The 17,699-nt window shown below is 45.8% G+C and overlaps 1 protein-coding gene across 4 annotated transcripts in view; it reads right to left on the reverse strand.

Annotated features, from left to right (window-relative positions):
• fkbp10a (FKBP prolyl isomerase 10a) overlaps window positions 1-17,699 on the reverse strand; it is a 361,807-nt gene that overhangs the window by 262,316 nt on the left and 81,792 nt on the right. For all 4 annotated transcript variants that reach the window (XM_077195548.1, XM_077195550.1, XM_077195549.1 and 1 more), the window contains exon 2: window positions 15,886-16,034. In XM_077195548.1, coding sequence (XP_077051663.1) covers window positions 15,886-16,034 — 149 coding nt within the window. The remainder of the gene's footprint in view (window positions 1-15,885; window positions 16,035-17,699) is intronic.

Genomic DNA, 17,699 nt, shown 5'->3' on the forward strand with positions numbered 1-17,699 from the left:
ACGTGTACTTCCATGTAGCCATCCATCCTCATCACAGGAAGTTCCCGAGGTTCGCTTTCGGGGGCGAAGCATACCAATATGGGGTTCTTCCCTTCGGCCTAGGTTTCTAGGTTCACAAAATGCATGGATGCAGCTCTGGCTCCACTGAGACTCCAGGGCATTTGCGTGTTGAATTATATCGACGAATGGTTGATTGTAGCTCAATCCAAGCAGATGGCGGTTCGGCATCGAGATGTCTAAAGTTGGGGCTGAGGCTCAACGCCAAGAAGAGTGTGCTCCTTCCAGCTCAGACGACTACTTTTCTAGGCGCGGTTTGGGATTTGACGACGATGCAGGCACAACTATCCCCTGCTCGTATAGCATCGATTCTCTCAGCCGTAAAAATGGGGTAAAACTAGGCCAGTCGCTCACCATGAAAAAGTTTCAGGAACTGTTGGATCTTATGGCAGCTGCGTCCAACGTAATAACTTTTGGCCTCCTGTACATGAGACCCCTGCAGTGGTGGTTCAGAAACAAGGGGATTTCTCAGAGGGGAAATCCGTTTCGCATTATCAAGGTCACGCAGCGATGCCTACGTGCCTTAGTCATGTGGAAGAGACCTTGGTTCCTCGCCCAAGGCCCAGTCTTGGGGGCTTTTTTTTGTTGCGTAATGCTAACGACAGATGTTTCCTTCATACCCCTTTTCCACCAAGGCAGTTCTGGTGCTGGTTCAGAGCCAGAGCCTAGTTTCAAATCGGTTCTTTGCTTTTCCACGCAAATAAACCTGGCTTTGGGCCAAGCAAAACAGGTTCCACTCAGCATGGACCGGTTATAAGAACCGGTTACGTCAGGAGCTGGGGGTGGGATTATCTTAACGTTCGAAAACTAAAACTTTGGGACGCCATTTTTAAAACACCGGTCAGCTGTTAACGTTAGCTTTGGGCATGGACGGAAAATAAATAAATGCATCTTAAGAGACAACACACTGTCCACTGTCATTCTCACTCAGTCATTCTGCTCCTCCATTCTCCTCTCCTCTTCGCTATGGTGCAGATGTGGCCGAGGTCACGTCTGTACACATTTCCCCCTATCGCTCTGCTCCCAGGAGTTCAGGAGAGAGTTCGCCGGGACGCCGGGTATGGTTCTCAGACCTAGAGTCTCTTCTCGACGGCTCTCCTCATGAGATTCCGCTCAGGGGGGACCTTTTCTCTCAGGCGAGCTCGTTGATACTTTATCCCTGCCCATAATTGTGGAAACTTTGGGCTTGGCTTCTGAGAGGGCCCAGCTCATAAGTTGAGGTCTCTCAACAAAGGTTGTTAAGACAATCCTCCAATCCAGAGCTTCCTCCATGAGGAAACTCTACACCTTGAATTGGATATTTTTTCAATTCCTGGTGCGGAGAGCAAAAGCTGGACCCAGTTATCTGCCCAGTGGGCGCAGTGTTGGAGTTCCTGCAGAAGCGTTTTTCTGCAGGGTTTTCGCCCTCCACACTTAAGGTGTAAATGGTGGCCTTAGCTTCTTACCACGTCCCTTTAAGTGTTGTATCCTTGGGAAGACACCCTTTAGTAACGTTCCTTCGTGGCACTGTGAGACGTCAGACAAAGAGACTAGGAGTATGGCTGCTTCTAAAACATTATTGTCAGGAGTTTCCCTCCAATATGTTTGTGATTTAGTGATATTACAGGTCCTTCTAAAAAAATTAGCATATTGTGATAAAGTTCATTATTTTCCATAATGTAATGATAAAAATTTAACTTTCATATATTTTAGATTCATTGCACACCAACTGAAATATGTCAGGTCTTTTGTTGTTTTAATACTGATGATTTTGGCATACAGCTCATGAAAACCCAAAATTCCTATCTCAAAAAAATAGCATATTTCATCCGACCAATAAAAGAAGTGTTTTTAATACAAAAAAGTCAACCTTCAAATAATTATGTTCAGTTATGCACTCAATACTTGGTCGGGAATCCTTTTGCAGAAATGACTGCTTCAATGCGCCGTGGCATGGAGGCAATCAGCCTGTGGCACTGCTGAGGTGTTATGGAGGCCCAGGATGCTTCGATAGCGGCCTTAAGCTCATCCAGAGTGTTGGGTCTTGCGTCTCTCAACTTTCTCTTCAAATTATCCCACAGATTCTCTATGGGGTTCAGGTCAGGAGAGTTGGCAGGCCAATTGAGCACAGTAATACCATGGTCAGTAAATCATTTACCAGTGGTTTTGGCACTGTGAGCAGGTGCCAGGTCGTGCTGAAAAATGTAATCAGATGGAAGCATGAAGTGCTCCAAAATCTCCTGATAGCTAGCTGCATTGACCCTGCCCTTGAGAAAACACAGTGGACCAACACCAGCAGCTGATATGGCACCCCAGACCATCACTGACTGTGGGTACTTGACACTGGACTTCAGGCATTTTGGCATTTCCTTCTCCCCAGTCTTCCTCCGGACTCTGGTACCTTGATTTCCGAATGACATGCAAAATTTGCTTTCATCCGAAAAAAGTACTTTGGACCACTGAGCAACAGTCCAGTGCTGCTTGTCTGTAGCCCAGGTCAGGTGCTTCTGCCGCTGTTTCTGGTTCAAAATTGGCTTGACCTGGGGAATGCGGCACCTGTAGCCCATTTCCTGCACACGCCTGTGCACGGTGGCTCTGGATGTTTCTACTCCAGACTCATTCCACTGCTTCCGCAGGTCCCCCAAGGTCTGGAATCGGTCCTTCTCCACAATGTTCCTCAGGGTCCGGCCACCTCTTCTGGTTGTGCAGCGTTTTTTGCCACACTTTTTGCTTCCCACAGACTTCCCACCGAGGGACTTGATACAGCACTCTGGGAACAGCCTATTTTTTCAGAAATTTCTTTCTGTGTCTTACCCTCTTACTTGAGGGTGTCAATGATGGCCTTCTGGACAGCAGTCAGGTCGGCAGTCTTACCCATGATTGCGGTTTTGAGTAATGAAACCGGCTGGGAGTTTTTAAAAGCCTCAGGAATCTTTTACAGGTGTTTAGAGTTAATTAGTTGATTCAGATGATTAGGTTAATAGCTTGTTTAGAGACCCTTTTCATGATATGCTAATTTTTTGAGATAGGAATTTTAGGTTTTCATGAGCTGTATGCCAAAATCATCAGTATTAAAACAATATATCATATTACAACATTTTTTGAGAAGGACCTGTAGATCATTACACAGACATTAGTGAGGTTTTATTACCTTGACCTCGGCTCCACTCCAGGAGCGCAGGTGGTTTAGTCTTAGTGTGTGCAGAGATTTCACATGGACAGACACTTGTTACTATAACGTCGTGGGTATAGTGTTCCCACAGTGTCTCAGCGCAGCTCAAGTTCCCTTGAAAGGGAACGTCTCAGACTGTAACCCTGGTTCCCTAAAGAGGGAACAAGATGCTGCGTCGCACTACCATACTCCCTGAATGCCTGTGAGCGACTTGCTTCAGCCTATCAGAAGCTAGAGACTGTTTGTTCCAGGTATGCTTTATAGTTTCCTGGTTGATGACGTCACTTTCCGTCACACCATTTGGACTGATTTCATAGGTGCTACATATCGCAATCACGCAAAGGCGTTCCCACAGCGTCTCACCGCAGTGTCTCGCTCCCTCTTCAGGGAACCAGGTTTACAGTCATAACCTGAGACGTTTTTCCATCCCTAGTTGTTGAAAACAGTGTTTTCAGACATAATTACTAACTTTTATTAGTGTTTCAGGTAACACTTTAAAATACTGTTCCATCTTTAATGAATAACTACACAAAAACAAATAAGACACGCAATATTAACATTCTAGTAACAATTGTATACTAACAAGAAACTCTGATTAACAAATTATTAAGTAATGTCACAGGTTGAGGTAATGGTTGAAGTGAGGACTCAAGGATGCAGAGGAATATGGGCTTTATTAATATAAAAGTAAAACACAAACAGAAACTACCCCATGGGGGGAATGACTAGAGACTAGACTTGATTATGTTGGTAGACTCACAACACGACTGACTAGGCAGGAAACATACACGACAGGAATCATCAGACACGACAGAAATCAAACACGACAGCATGTGACGATGTACGACAATGATCTAGCCCAGAACAGTAAACACAAGGGGAATAAATAGGACAGCAAACAAGGCTGGTAATGAGGAAGGACAGGTGAGGAAACTGAACACACAGCTAATGAGGGGCATTCATAAGCCACGTGTTTAGAACAAGATAACAAGAACCCACACAGCCAGTGAGAAACACTAGCTTTGTGCGATGCAGCACAAGATAGAAACACAACAGAAAAGCATGTGGCCGTGGAAACACCCACCGTGTGCAGAGCGTCTCAGATACGCATGTAACCCTTGTTCCCTGAAGGAGGGATCAGAGACGTAGTCGGACGTACCGTACTGATTGGGATCACGCTTAGGGATCCTGTCATCTTTGAGTATTGAAGAAACGAGCCAATGCACATTGGCGTGCGAGATTTGCATCTCACGGTCCGTCCCGCAACGCGGGTATAAATACGGAAGCGGATGCACGCACCACTTGTTTTTCGCTGAGGAGCCAAGCGGAGCCCGGAGTCAGTGGTGATCCAGCTCTAGTGGCGACGAGACTACGTCACCTTTCCCTCCTTCAGGGAACGAGGGTTACATACGTAACCGAAACGTTCACTTTCAGTTCAGTCACGTTTGACATAGTCGGACGTACTGTACTGATTGGGATCCTAATTAAAACGCCACCTAGTGCTGCCACCTAGCAGTGCCTAGCTGAAGCCTCCTGAACCCCCCGCATCTATTGAGGCGGTGATGGGACAGGGCTTAGGCCAGGGAAGTTCACCGCATGACCCACTCAGACAGACACTGGTTAAGGCGTGCCGTTTCAGTGGAAAGGGAGACGCCGCAGAATCCACATCCTGCCTGTAGGGAGGTATCATGTGGAGGTTACACATATGGACTGGCCGTTTCCGGGCAGGCAAGACGCCAAGACAATGGCATCCACAATCCAGTGGGTCAACCTCTGCTTGGAGATGGTCTTTCCCTTCTGCTGGCCTCCGTAACAGACGAAGAGCTGGTCTGAGGTCCGGAGGCTTTGCATTCTGTCCACGTACAGGCGCAGAGCGCAGATGGGACAGAGAAAAGACAGGGCTGGGTCTGCCTCCATTGGGGGCACCGCTTATAGGTTTAACACCTGGTCCCGAAAGGGAGTGGTAGGAACATGGTACATATCCAGGCCAGGATCTCAGGATTACGTGAGAATCGGGAGGCGGATTCAGTCTCCTCGTGCCCCTCAGGAAACTGACGATCAGGTCGTGCTTCCCCACGGATCTCCCATCAACTGCATTGTGATGTGTGGCAATAGAGGCAACATACACTTTGAGGGTGGAGGGAGACAGCCCTCGCTCCAATCCAACTTGCAGGAAGGAAAGCACAGTACCGATCTTCGGGGGTCTTCTCGTGAGAAAAACACCACTTAACGAGCAGGTTCCACTTCAGGGCGTAAACATGCCACGTATAGAATGTTCTCGCAGAAGTGATGGTATCTACTACAGCTTGTGGTAGTAGTCCCGTCCAGGGACCAGACATGGAGTTTCCAGAGGTCTGGAGTGGATGCAGATGCCATACGGTGCCCCATCCCTGAGAGAGAAGATCCTCCCTCAGAGGAATGAGCCAGGGAGGGGCTGTCGAGGGAAGCATCTGCTCCTCTTCCACCCTGACTTTGACACACCTCCCTTATATCACCCAGATTGAGCCAGAGATGGAGCTCCTGGGCCACTAAAGTTGACATCGCCAGAGCAACCGCGCAAGCTGCAACCCGGAGGGCAAGGTCGTTTGCAGTGCGGAGCTCACGGTCTGGATTACCCTCGTGGATGTCCATTAGTGCTTTGGCCTGGTGGACCTGCAGTAACACCATGGCATGCAGGGAGGAAGCAGCTTGCCCAAAGGCTTTGTAAGTCTTGCCTGTGAGAACGGACAATAACTTACATGTCTTAGAGGGGAGACGAGGATCACCCTTCCAAGAGGTAGCGGTCGGTGGACACAGTTGCATTGCGACAGACCGCTCCACTGGAGGGATAGCCTCGTAACCCTTCACCGTTCCTCCATCAAGGGTAGTGAGGGGGGAGGAGGAACTAAGGCAGTTTCTGGCAGAGAAAGGTGCCATCCACGACCTAGTAACCTCCTCATGCACTTCGGGAAAAAAAGGCACCAGACGGCGCGCTGAGGACCAGGATGGCCCGCCCCAGAGCCCGACCATCTTGGCGGCCCGTTTCAGCATAGCTGACATTTCTGGATCTCCAGAGTCTCCAGAGTCCTGCTCCCCTTCCGATCGACATCCTGTCCTCAGGAGAAGCCCTGAAAGAATAGGCGGGTCGGTCCACTACAGAGGGATCAGCACGTTCCACAGGGAGCTCCACCGGCTGCAGTGCGACAGAGGAGTGAGGGGCCCACGGGGAATGGTAACCGGATGGGGAAGCCCTCACTGTGATCCTCAGATCACCCATCCCACACGGCGCAATTGTTCTCTTCTGGGTTGGGCCAGAAGGAGCGCTAGAGTGGGGCATGGGAATGGGGACTCCACCTTCACGGATGAAAGCGAGTCTTGATCTCAGCAGCGAGATAGTCATGTTCCCGCAATGAGAACATGAACCATTCACAAAAGCTACTTTATCTTGCTGTAAGCCCAAACACGTGATGCATCTATTGTGACCGTCACCTGGGGATAGGGAACGACCACATCCAGAAACGCACGGGTGGAATGGCATCTTGATAAAGACGCAGACACACCCGTGTTGCTCTTTCAGGAAATAGCGCTATCACTAATGCCGGATTCCACAGGGGAATGACCGCGGCAACACTGACAGGAGATAGTGCAGCCTGTACCAGTGAAGCACTCACTTTCTTCGCCCTTTAACCAACGGTCAGTACAAACAAACACAAAGAATGCTGTTAAAACAGCAGTTGACAACTCAGAAGGCCCACAATCAGCGCTGCACTCGCGCTGTAACACACCAGCACCGGGAGAGACTTCCAGAAGAAGCACACACACTCGCTCGTTGAAAACACTCCAACACTCTTCAGAGACATCGACATCAGATCAGCTCCGAAGCGAAAGACAAGAGGTGCGTTCATCCGCTTCCGTATTTATACCTGCGCTGCGGGGCGGATGCAAAGATGCAAATCTCGCACACCAATGTGCATTGGCATGTTTTTTCAATACTCGAAGATGACAGGCTCCCGTGATCCCAATCAGTACGGTACGTCCGACTACATCGAACGTGATTGAACTGAAAGGGAACAGAACACAACAAGACACACAGACAAAGAGAGTAAAACACGGTAGTGTCAGGGCTCTGTCACAAAACCAAGAAACACACTAGACCGAGATGACAGAACCCTGACAAGTTATAGTTCTCAGTTAAAAAGACTCAAGTGATAAAAAATCCATTACGGAAGAATTACTTTACAAAACCTTACAAAACTTCAAAAGCTTACTATGACGTCAGTCATTACAAGGAAGTTACCATGCTTTCACTTTAGAATATTGATCAAAATAAATTGTAGTCCTATCTAGGATGTAGTAACACTTGAGTTACTATCCAATACTTTTCAAAAAACCCAAAAGCTTACAATGATTTCAGTCATTACCAGAGTTATGTTTTTCATAACATAATTACACATTATGTATTATTTATGCTAATTATAAACCTGTATATAGTAGTCCTCTGTGAGTAGTAGTAGTACTTCATTGTCATTGTGTAACACAATGAAATTACTTGTGACAACCCCAAAGGCGCATTTAAAAAGAAAAAAAAGAAATAAGACCTATTTAAAAATTAGACAGAACAAATTGTTAACAATACATGTACTAAGATAAGATAAATAATAAGTTCATGATAAAATAATAATAATAATAAATAATAAATTATTATTGCAGAGGTATTTAGAGGCATTATTGTGAGGTATGAAACAACAGTAGTTATTGATTAACCAGCTTAGCGACAGTAACAGCTCATATTTAGCCAGCTAAACTTTTACTACCCTGTTAGAAAAAAATATATATAGTTGCATAGTTTAGTGTGGTTCTTCTCCCTCGCTGTATTATGGGTTTGCTATGTGGGGAGAAATGTGCTGGTTACGTTTGTGAGACAATCAGCTGATTACTATTATATTATATATTAAGACCCTTGATCCTGACCTGACTATGGCTTTGTAAACTTTATCCATGATGTGGTTTATAATGGACTGTGGTACAGAAACAGTTACAATGTTACACACTCTGGCTATCCTCTGATGTCTCAGACGACGATATGTTTGTCCGGTTTTAGCCACCGTAGCTTCTTCAAAAGGGAGGGGTGAGCAGTGGGCTGAGCCCTCATGCAACTCGGAACCGAACCGCTAGATGTCGCTAAAATATACACACTGCACGTTTAAGTCAGATACAATTTCTAACCAGCATACACTGCTTCAAGTCAGTCGCCGATTGGTCTGTGCAGCGCTTGTATGAATACGAACAAGCTTTGAATGTTTTCAACCATTTTTCAGCAGACTTGCTAAAATCATGAAGGCCAACTCCTAAACCAAGCCCCCAGTGGATTAGAGCAAATCGGGTAAAGCGTTGAAAACTGATTGAGAAACACACACTAGTGTTCTGCAGAGATACATGCCTGAATGATCTTGTGCGCATCAACTACAAATCACTGATAGTTCAATGTTACTGTCTCCACCCATGTGTCCTGTCGGCTTTCATCAAAATTTCAATGCTGATCCAACAACACTTTGAACATTGAAATGTCAATCTCAATCAAAATGATGGTTTGGATCAAAACTAAACATTGTATCAATGTGACCATGCTGTCTGGCTGTAATCCTTTACATTAAATCTTTGAATTAATATCAACAAAGAATGATTCAGTCCTTGTGAAGCTTAAAATGTTAACTAATAGTGAACTACATCATTCAACTGAGCACTATTACTTAATTAATTAATAAGAGCTTCTTGTTAGTTAATAGTTGTTACTAGACTGTTAATATTGTGTTACTCATTTGTTCCTGTGTAGTTATTCATTAATGATGGAACTATTCTTAAAGGTGCAATGTGTAATAATTTTGAGTATCTATTAACAGAATTGCAATATGACATTCATAACTATGTTTTCAGTGTTGTTTAAAGAACTTACTTAATAAACCGTAATGTTTTTATTACCTTACAATGAGACATTTATATCTACATAACCGCAGGCACCCCCTTCTATGAAGGTCGACATATTGTGACGTCATGTTTCTACCGTAGCCGACAGCAAACAAACAGCGCTACAGAGCGCGTTTCGTCACTACCTTGAAAGAGAAGCAGCAGAAAGCTAGAAGCTAGCCTTAGACACCGTGAGTAGTGACTTTTCCCTTGTCAGTGGTGTAAAATATGTAGTTGGATTGTTTCATGTAACTTAGTTCCCTTTCAAGGGAACTCGAGCTGCGTTGAGACGCGGTGGGAACGCTCTGCGTGATTGCGTCGTGAAGCACGTGTATAATCAGTCCAATGGAAGAGCGAGACGTCATAGGCGGTGACGTCATAGACCAGGAAGCTATAAAGCACACCAGAAAACAGACCGCGACAGCTTCTGTTGCCTTCAGCAAGCGATCTGTGTATTCTGTCCTTGTCATATTTATTGTTGTCTGTCAAGTTGCAATATATATATATATATTATGGCAAAAGAGAGCAAGCAGCTTTTGTGTTGTTCCCTGCCCACGTTATATCACGGGTGGGGACACACACATCAGCTTTTTGTTACTATTTGGGAGTGGAGCATGCCACAGTCAGTTCTCGAGGGGGCTGACTGTGAGCATTGCGAGAAACTGTCCGTGAGGACGCTCCGCTCCCGCCGGGCGTTCTTCGAGGAGGACGGTTCGGTTCGCGCTCCCCGCGCGGGTCCCGCTGTTGCCGATGCACGGCGGCGACTCGCATTTTGGGGTTCGCAAACGGATCTGACAGCGGGGGTTGGGACGGGCTCCGCCCTATCTCAGCTTTCACCTGCCAGATCCAGTGCTGGCGATTTCCAGTTCCGAGGAATTGGTATCGTTAGTGTTTTGTTTAGAAAAAGAGAACAAAACAAATAAAGATATTAAAAAAAGGCAGATGTTTGAGTTTTCAATAAATGAATAAATAAGTCAGCTCATAACTCTGTTGAATAAAGAGGAGCTTTAAAAGGAGGTTTATCTAGTGCTGTTGCTAGTTAAATATTTTCTGGCCAGCTGAGCTTTATGAGAGTGAAAATAAGGAGTTTATTAGATGAAATATATCTAAAAACAGAAAAACTCTGTATCTCAGCCTCCTCGTCGGGGACTGCCGTTTTTCCCTATCTCCACACCACACTGAGGTGTCAAGATCGTGGAATAAGTCGGTTTCTATTTTATGTGTTTAATGCCCTACGTCTAACTATAGTAATGCTATGGGTATTAAGTATCATGGTATGACAGTGCCTCGGGTTAAAGAGACGCTTGCTACTTTTCTCTCTCCCGAGTCGGCGTCATAATTTTTAACCCCGACGTTACCCACCAGCCATCTAAATAAAAAATTTTATTAGGCAACGCTGGTGGTTAAATTATAAAGACATGGATGAATGTGAGGTTGTCAGCACTGACGCTATTCGAGAATTGCGTCGTGCAAAAACAGATAAACTATACTGGGGAGGGACGGTTTCGAGAAATCGTTTCTCCTCTGCGTCCTCTGGGTGGCGACTCTCTGAGGAGGGTCGCACACGGCCAGTTCGGTTGTTTTCCTGCTGGTGGCCACGGACTGATATATATGTATATATATATATATATATATATATATTTATACGTTTTTCTGATTTAAAAGTAAAGAAAAATAAGATAAAATTATGTCTGTTCTTCTGGATGCTCCGCTTTCAAAAAACTAAGAATAAACCGTTCAGCGGCGTTCCAGAGGTTTCTTCCTCACCAATCTATGTTCCTGAGACTGCTGGGCGGAGCAGTCTCAGTCTACTAAGCTCCTCGCAGCACAGCGAGCATCGCCATTTGGGCTCCTCCACAATCAAAGGGGACTTGGGTGGCGGTAGCAGTCTAGCCAGTTAGAGATATGCAAGATCTGAGGACTATTTTATCTCTAAAAAAGCTTGGACAATAGGAAGCCCTGATGCCGAGGCTATCAGGCTTCTAAAGGGTGGTCCCCTCCGGGGTAGGGATGGTTTTTGAGAAAATCGTTTCTCCTCGGCGCCCTCTGGGGTGCGACTCTCTGAGGAGGTTTGCAGCGCTGCCAGTTCGGTTTTCCTGCCGGTTCGCCGTTCAGGACACCAAGGTGTCAGTGTCCCCAAACGATCCTCCGAGGGGGGTCGTAGAGCAGTCAGTTCGGTTTCCCTGCCGGTTCGCCGTTTCAGGGTGCCGAGGTGCCTGCTTTTTCCAATGATCCTCCGAGGAGGGCCATTGGAACTAAGTTATTTAAAGGGAGGCAAGATCTGAGGACTGTCATCTCTAATAAAGCTTCTGAGGGCTCCTTCGGGGCAGGGATGGTTTTGAGAAATCGTTTCTCCTCGGCGCCCTCTGGAGTACGACTCTCTGAGGAGGGTCGCAGCGCTGCCAGTTCGGTTGTTCCCTGCTGGTTCGCCGTTCAGGGCACCGATGTGTCAGCGTCCCCATACGATCCTCCGAGGAGGGTCGTAGAACGGTCAGTTCGGTTGTTCCCTGCCGGTTCACCGCTTCAGGGCACCGTACTGACTGTTCAACCAAATCCAGAGGCCAGTCTTGAGAGACTGGTTCCCCTAGTAGAATTTCTGGCAGCGTGGAAACTACTGCCACATATTTCTCGGTGGGTCCTGCACACTATAGAAAAGGGTTCAGAATTCGGTTCTTGTCCGCCCAGATTTTCTAGGGGTCCTCCCCACTGAGGTGGACCCCGAGCAGGCTTTGGTTATGGAGCAGGAAGTACTGACACTTCTGCAAAAGGAGCTGTAGAAGGGGTTCCTCCTCCCGGCAGACAGTCAGGGTTTTACTGCCATTACTTCATTGTTCCGAAAGAGGATGAGGGGTTGCGTCCTACTCTAGACCTGCGTCAATTAAACAGCATATTATGCTTACGCTAAATATGATTGTGTCACAGATTCAGTCCGAGGACTGGTTTGTCACAATAGACTTAAAGGACGCTTACTTATCTATCTATCCTCATCACAGGAGGTTCCTGAGGTTTGCTTTCAGGGGCGAAGCATACCAGTATCGGGTTCTTCCATTCGGCCTAGGTTATCACCCCACACCTTTTACAATATGCGTGGATGCAGCTCTGGCTCCTCTGAGATTCCAGGGCATTCGCGTATTAAATTATATCGACGATTGGTTGATTTTTAGCTCAGTCCGAGCTTTTGGCAGTTCAACATCGAGATGTCGTTCTGTCCCACATAAGGAGGTTGGGGTTGCGGCTCAACACCAAAAAGAGTGTACTCCTCCCAGCTCAGAGGACCACTTTCTAGGTGTATTATGGGATTCGACAACAATGCAAGCACGTCTGTCTCCTGCACGTATTTCTGCGATTCTCACAGCCGTAAAGAATGTAAAACTAGGTCAGTCACTCACTGCAAACAGTCTCTGAGACTGTTGGGGCTCATGGTAGTTGCGTCTAACGTAGTTACTTTTGGCCTTCTGTACATGAGACCCCTGCAGTGGTGGCTCGGGACCAAGGGGTTTTCTCCGAGGGGAAATCCGTTTTCGCATGATCAAGGTCACGCGGCTATGCCTTCGTGCCTCGGTCATGTGGAAGAAGCCTTGGTTCCTCGCCCAGGGCCCAGTGCTGGGTGCTTCTTGTCGACGCGTCACGCTATCGACGGATGCTTCCCTCACAGGATGGGGGGCGGTCATGAGTGGCCGCTCGGTGAACGGTCTTTGGCTGGGGCTCATGGCAGTTGCGTCCAACGTAGTTACTTTTGGCCCTCTGTACATGAGACCCCTGCAGTGGTGGCTCGGGACCAAGGGGTTTTCTCCGAGGGGAAATCCGTTTTCGCATGATCAAGGTCACGCGGCTATGCCTTCGTGCCTCGGTCATGTGGAAGAACCTTGGTTCCTCGCCCAGGCCCAGTGTTGGGGGCTTCTTGTCGACGCATAATGCTATCGACGGATGTTTCCCTCACAAGTCGGGGGCAATCATGAGTGGTTGGTCGGCGAAGGGTCCGGACAACACACTGATGGTCTCGTATATCAGAGCAGATATCCTGTTGAGGCAGGGGCTGTGGCCCGGGGAATGGAGACTTCACCCCGAGGTGGTGGAGCTTCTTAGGGAGAACTTCGGTCAAACTACAAGTCGACCTTTCGCATCGCTTGTACAATGCATTGCCCTTGTGTTTCTCCCTCACGCATCCAGCTCCGCTTGGACTGGATGTAATGTAATAGGTGTGGTTGCCACTACACCTATACGCTTTTCCCGATATCTTTGCTCCTGGGAGCTCTGGAGTTGTGGATACTGTGGGCTCGGCCTCTGAGGGGGCCCAGCTCATAGATTCAGGTTTCTCGACCGAGGTCGTGGAGACCATACTCCAGTCTAGAGCTCCCTCCACGAGAAGACTAATATGCTGTTCTCTGCCTGGTGCAGAGAACGCCTTCTGAATCTCGTTTCTGCCCTTTTTGGTACAGTACTTGATTTCTGTAATGAATGTTTCTTTGCTGGGCTATCTCTGAGGAGAGATCCCTAATTTCGTCTTCTCCGTGGTACATGAGGCTGAGGCCTGCACGTACTTGGATTTGCACCTGGTTGGTGGTAGTATTTCTTCACCCCAGATCGGGTTGTATTTCTAGGTCCCTACTAAATGTGCGGTCATTTGTGCTCCAGGCCTTCTGTCCTCCACCTTTAATACCCCAGATCAGGAAAATCTTAAATCTGTTATGCCCTGTCCGGGCTTTGGATGCTTAGGTCCACAGAGCTGCTCAGTGGCGTTTATCAGAACAATTATTTGTCTGCTTCGGGTAACCTAAGATAGGTTGCCCTGCATCTAAACAGATAATGAGCAAGTGGGTAGTTGAGGCTATCTCACTTGCTTATGAAGCGGCCGGACAGCGTTCACCTGTGGCTGTTCAGGCCCATTCTACTAGGAGTATGGCTGCATCTAGGCTTTAATTTCGGGTGTTTCCCTTCAGGATATTTGTAATGCGGCAGGCTGGTCCTCACCTCATACATTTGTCAGATTTTATGACCTACACCTCTCCACTCCCGGGGCTAGGTTGCTTGCTTCTAGTGTGCGCAAGGACTTCACACAGAACGGGCATTTGTCTTATGGCGTAGTGGGTATGGGGTTCCCACCGCGTCTCAACGCAGCTCGAGTTCCCTTGAAAGGGAACGTCTCAGGTTACGTATGTAACCCTGGTTCCCTGAGAGGGAACGAGACGCTGCGTTCTCCCGCCATACTTCCTGCATGCCCTGATCGACTTGCTTCAGGCTTTTTCAGAAGCTGTCGCGGTCTGTTTTCTGGTGTGCTTTATAGCTTCCTGGTCTATGACGTCACCGCCTATGACGTCTCGCTCTTCCATTGGACTGATTATACACGTGCTTCACGACGCAATCACGCAGAGCGTTCCCCCCGCGTCTCAACGCAGCGTCTCGTTCCCTCTCAGGGAACCAGGGTTACATACGTAACCTGAGACGTTCTTCTCCCTCGCTGTGTTAAGGCTTTGCTATGTGGGGACAAATGTGCTGGTTACGTTCGTGAGACAGCTGATTAGTACTCTTGTCATTGACCGTAAAACAGTATGTTACAGGAATCACCAACCCGTCGATCGCGGTCGACAAGTCGATCTTGGAAGCATTCTAAGTCGATCGCGAAGAAATTCAAAATCAGAGAAAAAAAGCCTATTGTGTGTAGTAATTGGTGACTAGGGGATGCTGAGGCGCGCGCGCTGTTACAATCATGTCATTTTTGCCGCGCGCACCTTTGGGCTCACACGGGCGCGTCGAGTTTAAACAAGGCTTTCCGCTTTAACCAGCTAGTAACAGCTCATATTTAGCAAGCGAAACTTTTACTACCCTGTTAGAAAAAAATATATAGTTGCATAGTTCTTCTCCCTCGCTGTATTATGGGTTTGCTATGTTGGGAGAAATGTGCTGGTTACGTTTGTGAGACAATCAACTGATTACAATTATTATATTATATATTAAGACCCTTGATCCTCACCTGACTATGGCTTTGTAAACTTCATCCATGATGTGGTTTATAATAGACTGTGGTACAGAAACAGTGACAATGTTACACATTCTTGGCTTACTCTGGCTATTCTCTGCTGTCTCAGACGACGATATGTTTGTCCGGTTTTAGCCACCGTAGCTTCTTCGAAAGGGAGGGGTGAGTAGGGGGCTGAGCCCTTAGTGCAACTCACAACCGAACCGCTAGATGTCGCTAAAAAATACACACTGCACCTTTAAGTGTTACCTATTTAATTTGGATATGGCTAAATTAATGTTAAAAAATACAATGTTTTTCAAATTTACATTTTCTTTTTTTAAATGTTAAACTAAGTGTGGCTTAACTAATTGGTAAATAGTCTCAATGTATAAAGCAGGATTCTCCCAAAAGTATATGTTATAGAAAGAGTGTGTTATCTATCTGTCTAACTTCAGGATGAGAAACATTAAATTTAGGGCAATTGGAACCCTAAATATACAGCAATCCACAATTGTGTCAAATATTGTATTACTATTTCTAATTCTAAGGTAATAGTTAATTAATGTTGTTTCTTGCAAGAAGATAAAATAATCATTTGTAAATAACTTTAATAAATCAGTCATTATAATGAATCAAATAACAAATACATAGCAGGAGGACCACTGTAAACACAACACTGTGTAAAATTGGGGATATGTATTGCCTTTTTTGGCCTCTTTCTCATACTAGGAAAATAATTTATTGATTAAGGTGAAAAAACTAAAGACATTGTTACCAGCTCCCAAGACTCCATAAGCCAGGTGAGGAGGTACGGTGATTTTCCTTCGCTCGTTTACACACATGCCCTGAACTCCTTTATCCAAACCTGGAATGACTTTAGATTCCACACCCACCTGCCCCACGAATGGAAAACCCTTATCCAGGCTGAGAGGGAAAAAGAGAGAGAGAGAGAGACTTTAAGATCACTTTATTTACATTTAAGATATAAAATCTTTCTAAAAAAAATTCAACTAAAAAAAGCAACTTAGAAGGAGCATAATGGATAGAATGGAGAGATTTTGAATTTAGAAAAAAAACTTACATTTTCAAATTCAATGTAAAAAAAACAGCAAAAATGATGAACATTTAAAAAAAAGTAGGGGAGGGGATAATTACAAGAAAAACAGTTCACCTTCCTTGACAGTACAAACAGAGCTTTGCAATTACATTGAAGTGATGCTTTTCCCCTAAGACTCGAAAATTATGTTGGCATTAGTGGAATTGCATTTGCATGGTTTAAATCATACTTATATGACCGTTATTAGTTTGTAGCAGTAAATGAACAGATGTCTTATCGATCAAAACAATGCTCAGTACTAGGACCGTTGCTGTTCACTCTGTACATGGTACCCTTAGGAGATATTATTAGGAAGCATGGCATTAGTTTTCACTATTATGCTGATGATACTCTATATTTCTTCAAGCCCTGACGGAACTTACCAATTCACAAAATTAACGGAATGCATAGCGGATATAAAAATTGAATGACTAGTAATTTCCTAGTACTTGATTAACAAATACATAGAAGGATAACCTTTGGGGTAGTGATGGCGCAGTGGATAAGACACATGTCTTTGGTGTGAGAGACCCGGGTTCGAATCCACTGTGAGACACCAATGTGTCCCTGAGGAAGACACTTAACCCCTAGCTGCTCCAGAGGCGTGCGACCTCTGACATATAGCAATTGTAAGTCGCTTTGGATAGAAGCGTCAGCTAAATGAATAAATGTAAATGTAAATGATTCTGAAAAAACAGAGATTCTAATTATTGGACAAAAAACTTCCTCACGTAATTACCTACAGTAGGTGGACAACCAGAATGCCTATTACCGCCGCGGCAACTAACGCAGCAAATCCACCGCGGCAAAAAAAAAAAACAGTCGCATTTCAAAGTCGTTCGCGAAATGACCACCAGGTGGCGCAAAGGGACATTTAGCGAAAGCAAAACGTAATTATGTAAAAGTAGCCTACATTTTAAATAGAATATAGCAAACTTTTAAAGCAGAACATTTTATGAATCAAAAGTTAAAATAGGTCTATCTCGCAGTCAGTGAAAATAAATTGGGTGCAATCAATGACGCTAAACTATTGAGGAATGAGAAGATTGAAGAGCGCTTCTCTCCCGCGCGTGCACACTGACTGCTCAACAACCGAACTTCTGGGCATTTCTCAGTGAGAAATGTGGTCGAGTGGTAGAATGTGGTCGAGTGGTAGAACTTAGGTTTCAATCATTTTGATGACACTGTTTCAAATCATTTTGATGACACTGTTTCAAAGTCTATATATATATATAGCCTTTGATTTTTAAGGTTTTAAGTAAAGTGCGATTTGCCAGGGGGGACGGGGATTTCCTTCTGGTCTAAACATCCCTGCTTCTGCTGAATTATTTTAATCCCCACACCCCTCCCTCCACAGTAATCAATGCTATAGGCTACTTCACCAATAGACAATAAACATATAAAATAAAGATAGCCTATGCAACAGGCACGTTTAAACGACAAACAATAAAACCAAAACCAGCGTTTCAGTTGTTCATTAGTTCCAGTGGCCT

The sequence above is a fragment of the Siphateles boraxobius genome, unplaced genomic scaffold, assembly GCF_051911475.1.
Source record: "Siphateles boraxobius isolate OS27281-9 unplaced genomic scaffold, OSU_SipBor_1 33, whole genome shotgun sequence".
NCBI lineage: Eukaryota > Metazoa > Chordata > Actinopteri > Cypriniformes > Leuciscidae > Siphateles > Siphateles boraxobius.